Below are 6811 nucleotides of genomic sequence, written 5' to 3'. Positions count from 1 at the left end.
GTGTGTGTGTGTGTGTGTGAGAGAGACAGTGTGTCATTGAGCATCGATAAGCCCCTCTCTCTATTCTCTCGTCTCTCCCAGGCTGCGGTCCCCTCCGCTCCGGCTCCAGCAGACACGGATTACTCTGACCCGTTCGACGCACGGTCCGACCAAGAGGAGGCGCCGTGCAGCGAGAACAACGGATACATGGAGCCATACGAGGCCCAGAGAGTCATTACAGGTGAGGGGGGGGGAGAGAGGGGGAGAGGGGGAGAGGGGGAGGAGGGGGGGGGTACCAGACAAGAAGTTTCTAGTTTGAGCACCGAATCTCTCTCTCTCTCTCTCTCCGTCTCAGAGCTGCAGAAGGGGGGTTCCTCGGAGCGGCTGAAAGGGGGTTCCTCGGAGAGGCTGAAGGGAGGTTCCTCGGAGAGGCTGAAGGGGGGTTCCTCGGAGCGGCTGAAGGGGGGTTCCTCGGAGCGGCTGAAGGGAGGTTCCTCGGAGAGGCTGAAGGGGGGTTCCTCGGAGCGGCTGAAGGGGGGTTCCTTGGAGCGGCTGAAGGGGGGTTCCTTGGAGCGGCTGAAGGGGGGTTCCTCGGAGCGGCTGAAGGGGGGTTCCTCGGAGAGGCTGAAGGGGGGCCGGCCCCGCAGGGGGGTTCAGCTCTATGACACCCCGTATGAGGAGCGGGGGGTTCACTTGGAGCCCGAGCCCCTGGGGGGGGAATGGGAGGGGGGGCCGCTGCCCCAGGATGACGAGAGACCAGCCGATGAGTACGACCAGCCCTGGGAGTGGAAGAAAGAGAACATCAGCAAGGCCTTCGCAGGTACTGAGAGAGAGCAAGAGAGGGGGAGAGTGTGTGTGTGTGTGTGTGTGTGTGTGTGTGTGTGTGTGTGTGTGTGTGTGTGTGTAGGGGGGGGGGGGGTAAATCAGTCCCAGGTTTACAAAGAGCAATCTCACACACACACACACACACACACACTGGATCTGCTGGATGTTATTGAGATGTGATGGCAGTGTTTCCAGTTGTCCATGGAAGATAATAATGCTACAAAGAGGGGAGGCCAGGGTTGGAGCAGGTGCTAAGAGGCCAGCTGCCTCTCTCTCTGCCATCCTCCCTCCTTCCTGTCTGTCAGTGTCCTTGACAGCTTCAAGATGCCTGTGTCTTCATCTCCAGAGCCCTCTGTATTGTTCTGGGCAATAAAACAGACAGACGAGAGGAGTGAAAGAGAAACACTCCTTGCAAAATACAACAATGACAGCCAGTCCGGAGAATTCAAACACAGCACTGATAGCCTTTTAACGGTGTTTTATATTTAGCACATTATCATCACCCCCCTCTTTCACTCACCCACCCCCCTCTTACTCTCTCACCCCCCCCTCTCTCACTCACCCCCCCTCTCTCACTCACCCCCCCTCTCTCACTCACCCCCCTCTCCCCGTGACAGCTCTCTCTCTCGCTCTCTCTCTCTGTCTCTCTCTCTCTCTCTCTCTCTCTCTCTCTCTCTCTCTCTCTCGCTCTCTCTCTCTCTCTCTCTCTCTCTGTGTGTTTGATCACAGTTACAGCTGTGTTGTTAATAGCTCTGCTGGGAGATGGCTGGCAGTTCTGTATCAATTTCTTATAAATGTATGAATTCTCTCGGTCTCCTCTCGGCTAGAGAGTAAACCTCTCTAATTAAAACGAGTCTTCCTCCCGCGCTCAGATTAATTCACTTTGAGACAAACGCTAAGCACTCAATTCAGAGTGACGAGAGGAGAGGGTCCCCACACTGGAGTCAATGCAGCCCATGGAAATAGATAGAACTGCCCTCCCCACACTGGAGTCAATGCACCCCATGGGAATAGATAGAACTGCCTCCTCATACTGGAGTCAATGCACCCCATGGGAATAGATAGAACTGCCTCCCACACTGGAGTCAATGCACCCCATGGGAATAGATAGAACTGCCCTCCCCACACTGGAGTCAATGCACCCCATGGGAATAGATAGAACTGCCCTCCCCACACTGGAGTCAATGCACCCCATGGAAATAGATAGAACTGCCTCCCACACTGGAGTCAATGCACCCCATGGGAATAGATAGAACTGCCCTCCCCACACTGGAGTCAATGCACCCCATGGGAATAGATAGAACTGCCTCCCACACTGGAGTCAATGCACCCCATGGGAATAGATAGAACTGCCTCCTCATACTGGAGTCAATGCACCCCATGGGAATAGATAGAACTGCCCTCCCCACACTGGAGTCAATGCACCCCATGGAAATAGATAGAACTGCCCTCCCCACACTGGAGTCAATGCACCCCATGGAAATAGATAGAACTGCCCTCCCCACACTGGAGTCAATGCACCCCATGGAAATAGATAGAACTGCCCTCCCCACACTGGAGTCAATGCACCCCATGGAAATAGATAGAACTGCCCTCCCCACACTGGAGTCAATGCACCCCATGGGAATAGATAGAACTGCCCTCCCCACACTGAAGTCAATGCACCCCATGGGAATAGATAGATAGATAGAAGTGGATAGAGAGAAAGGGAGAGGTGGTAGATGGAGGGATGGGGGTGGCTCTGCTCTCTCAGATGGAGTAATTGCTCATGTCTGCAGGGCTGTGATTCCCCATCAATAATGCATAATGAGAGAGTGCTGGAGTGAGTGCTGCTCAATAATGAATGAGAGGGGAGAGGGGGGAGAGGAGAGGGGGGAGAGAGGAGAGAGGAGAGAGGGGGGAGGCAGGTCAGCCGCTACTAAACGGGACGCTGGCCTCGCTTTGATTCATCATGAAAGAGACGTGCTTCAAACACAGAGCAATGAGGAAACAAGACTCCCAGCAACCCTTGCATACCCAGACTCCTCTCCTCTCTCTCTCTCTCTCTTTAGTGTTTCCCTGGTTGAGTGTCCAGAGGGGCCTCCTCTCCTCTCCTCTCCTCTCCTCTCCTCTCCTCTCTCTCCTGGTTGAGTGTCCTTAGGGACTCTGCCTTGCATCCGGTTCTGTTTCTTCTCAGCCTGCTGCTGTTCAGACGTGTTTTCTGTTTTCAGTCGCAGCTCTGCTCTCCATGGCGTGTTTAACCCTCGCTGCGCTGGGAGGAGGGTTTCAGAGAGGGCCTGAGGGACTTGCACTCTGCTCTCCACACGGATGTGATCTTTTGACTCAGAAGCTGCAAATGATAAAAATACCCCAGAGAGCAGGCACTGTGTGTGTGTGTGTGTGTGTGTGTGTGTGTCAGTGTGTGTCTGTGTGTGTGTGTGTGTGTCTCTGTGTGTGTGTCAGTGTGTGTGTGTGTGTGTGTGTGTGTGTGTGTGTGTTGGGGTCAGTTTGCTAGGCTCAGTCTGCCTGTCTGTCTGTCTGATTTGCAGACTTACTCTTTCTGTCTGTCTGTCTCCCCACAGTGCAGTTTGAGGCGGGGGAGTGGGACAACTCACCCCCCCTGAAGGAGCGTCTGCGCCCCTCCAAGCAGAGTCCCCTGTGCGGGGGCCCCAAGTTCCGCAAGGGCCCCCGTCTGGAAGCAGCCCCCTTGCTGGGGGAGAGAGTGGATCCCAGCCTGCCTCTGGAGCAGCAGGTGTACGTCCCCGTGTCTCTGTCTGTCTCTGACCTGTCTGTCTGTCTGTGTGTGTCTGTGTGACCTGTGTGTCTCTCTGTCTCTGACCCGGCTGTGTGTCTGTCTGTCCCTCTGACCCGGCTGTGTGTCTGTCTGTCCCTCTGACCCGGCTGTGTGTCTGTCCCTCCCCAGGTGGTATCACGGAGCTCTGAGTCGCTCAGAGGCAGAGTCTCTGCTGACGCTGTATAAGGAGTGCAGCTACCTGGTGAGGAATAGCGAGACGAGCAGGAATGACTTCTCCCTGTCCCTGAGGTGAGGAGGGGACAGGGGACAGGGGACAGGGGAGAGGGGGGCTGGCATTCCTCATCACTCGGGTGAGAACCCAGGCAGCTTCCACAAAGAGAAACAGGCAGGATGAGAGAGAGAGGGGGGGCGAGTGAGGGAGACACTCTCTCCAGGCAGGCAGGCAGACTCTCTCTCTCTCGCTCTCTCACTCCAGGGATTTCCGGTTACTGTGGCAACCAGTGGGGAGCCTGCCGGCCCTCTCCATGCCATTCCATTCCGCTCCAATTAAAAGCACTGCACTCCAGTGAGCGCGTTACTGTGGGGAGATTGGGAGGGAGGCACAAGCATTGACACTGCAGACCTGACAAGCAAGCCAGCACAGAGCTGTCACACTGAGAGCTGGGAATGGAGCGGGTTAGGATAGGGCTCGTTAGCATTAGTGTGCAGGGTCATGAACATGCCATGCCATTGCAAAGCACAATACTAACATCAAATCTCAGTGAATAGAAAACCTGCAGACTTTTCAGCAGTGGAACCACAAATCCCAGGAATGCAGCAGCAGCCTTTAACAGTGAGGCCTGTCTGCTGGTCTGAGCTGTGTGCACCTGTGTGTGTCCGTCGCCAGGATCCGCTGGACAGCACAGCCCTTTCCAATGCAAATGTCCCTGAATATTAGTTTCTCTTTGTGTTTCTAAGAGGGGTGTGCTTGTCAATGCAGGGCCTCGTTTCTCTTTGTGTTTCTAAGAGGGGTGTGCTTGTCAATGCAGGGCCGCGTTTCTCTTTGTGTTTCTAAGAGGGGTGTGCTTGTCAATGCAGGGCCGCGTTTCTCTTTGTGTTTCTCAGTAGTTCTGGTTGACACTGTATTCCACTCAGCCCTCCACTAAACACAATGAAACTAATAAAGCAGTGAGCTGGGGCAGGTTTCCTATTGAAATGCTCTCTCGGTAACCAACTCCTCTCTCTCTCCTCTCTCTCTCTCTCTCTCTCTAGGAGCAGCCAGGGTTTCATGCACATGAAGTTCACCAGGTCAAAGGACAACAAGTACATCCTGGGTCAGAACAGCCCGCCCTTCGACAGCATCCCTGAGGTCATCCATTACTACACCACCCACAAGCTGCCAATCAAGGGAGCCGAGCACCTATCACTGCTCTTCCCAGTGCAGGTACAGACGCTTTGATTGGACCACAACCTGACCCAGTGCAGGTACAGACTCTCTGATTGGACCACAACCTGACCCAGGGCAGGTACAGACTCTCTGATTGGACCACAGCCTGACCCAGGGCAGGTACAGACTCTCCTGTTGGACCCCAACCTGACCCAGTGCAGGTACAGACTCTCTGATTGGACCACAACCTGACCCAGGGCAGGTACAGACTCTCTGATTGGACCACAGCCTGCCCCAGTGCAGGTACAGACTCTCTGATTGGACCACAGCCTGACCCAGGGCAGGTACAGACTCTCTGATTGGGCCACAGCCTGACCCAGTGCAGCCTTTCACCTTCCTCTGCTCCTGCCCAATGGCGATGGTCTTTCCCTTGGTACAGTGTGACACCTGGGACAAACACACACACGTGTCGGACGTACAGTCCTGAGGAGGGAGTCCCGACTCAGCAATACTGCAGTGCGTCTCTGCAGCTCTGTGTGTCTCTGCAGCTCTGTACAGCTCTGTGTGTCTCTGCAGCTCTGTGTGTCTCTGCAGCTCTGTGTGTCTCTGCAGCTCTGTACAGCTCTGTGTGTCTCTGCAGCTCTGTGTGTCTCTGCAGCTCTGTGCAGCTCTGTGTGTCTCTGCAGCTCTGTGCAGCTCTGTGTGTCTCTGCAGCTCTGTACAGCTCTGTGTGTCTCTGCAGCTCTGTGCAGCTCTGTCTGTCTCTGCAGCTCTGTACAGCTCTGTCTGTCTGCAGCTCTGTGCAGCTCTGTGTGTAGTATAGAGAGAAAGCAGAATTGTAGCTCTTTTAGCCTTGATGGTGGTGTTACAAACGTTTGACTTGCAATATAAATATAGAGAGAATGATGTATATTTAAAAAAATAAAAATAAATAAGAACAAACTGCTTCCTTCCAGTGCAATGATGTTCCAGCCTAAATCTGCACACAGGGATACAGACAGAATTTAGAAATGCTGTTTCTGTGTTCAGAGCAGTCGGCTCCACTGCGTTCCTGTGATGACACAGTTCCACTCTGAAGGAAGCAGATCAGAGAGAGCCGGCTGCATTCGATCAGCACAGAGGCAATGATTCACCTCAACGCTGGACCAGCAGAGAGGGCTTCAATATCACTTTATATGAGCTTTCACTATCAATCACACCGAGAGACGCCCGCCCACACACACGCACACACACACACACACACACACACACACATAGAGACACGACTGCACGCACACACACACACACATAGAGACACGCCTGCACACACACACACACTCTCTCTCTCTCTCTCACACACACACACACACACACACACACACACACAGAGACACGCCTGCACGCACGCACACACACACACACACACACACTCTCTCTCTCTCTCTCTCTCACACACACACAGAGACACGCCTGCACGCACGCACACACACACACACTCTCTCTCTCTCTCTCTCTCACACACACACAGAGACACGCCTGCACGCACGCACACACACACACACACACACACTCTCTCTCTCTCTCTCTCTCTCTCTCTCTCACACACACACACACAGAGACACGCCCACCTGCACACACACACACACACACACACACACACACACACAGACACACAGAGAATCCTGAGCTCTGTCACATTCACATCAGCTCTGTAATCCTGAGCTGATGTGAATGTGTTTGATTGAGAGGGATCTCCTGCAGACACACCCCCTGCTCATGATCTCACAGGGGGAGCGGCTCTGAGCTGCTCGGGATACAGGCTGGGAGCCGGCCTGGGAGTGCACACTGGGATTCGATGGGGGGGGCAGGGGGCAGCTGGACAGCAGGGGGGATGGGGGGGGCAACCCAGATATTATCACGACACTGCG

The 6811-nt window shown here is 54.4% G+C and overlaps 1 protein-coding gene across 1 annotated transcript in view; it reads left to right on the top strand.

The window, feature by feature from the left end:
• The window catches only part of LOC117415159 (SH2 domain-containing adapter protein B), a 10392-nt gene extending 4541 nt beyond the window's left edge, over positions 1–5851 (top strand). Inside the window, exons 2-6 of the mRNA XM_059020951.1 lie at positions 82–220; positions 335–799; positions 3366–3537; positions 3707–3826; positions 4790–5851. Of these exons, the coding sequence (XP_058876934.1) occupies positions 82–220; positions 335–799; positions 3366–3537; positions 3707–3826; positions 4790–4976 (1083 nt within the window). The 3' untranslated portion in view covers positions 4977–5851. The remainder of the gene's footprint in view (positions 1–81; positions 221–334; positions 800–3365; positions 3538–3706; positions 3827–4789) is intronic.
• Positions 5852–6811: the final 960 nt, after the last annotated feature.

The sequence above is a fragment of the Acipenser ruthenus genome, unplaced genomic scaffold (assembly GCF_902713425.1).
Source record: "Acipenser ruthenus unplaced genomic scaffold, fAciRut3.2 maternal haplotype, whole genome shotgun sequence".
NCBI lineage: Eukaryota > Metazoa > Chordata > Actinopteri > Acipenseriformes > Acipenseridae > Acipenser > Acipenser ruthenus.
This window is presented reverse-complemented; position numbering and strand designations above follow the sequence as displayed.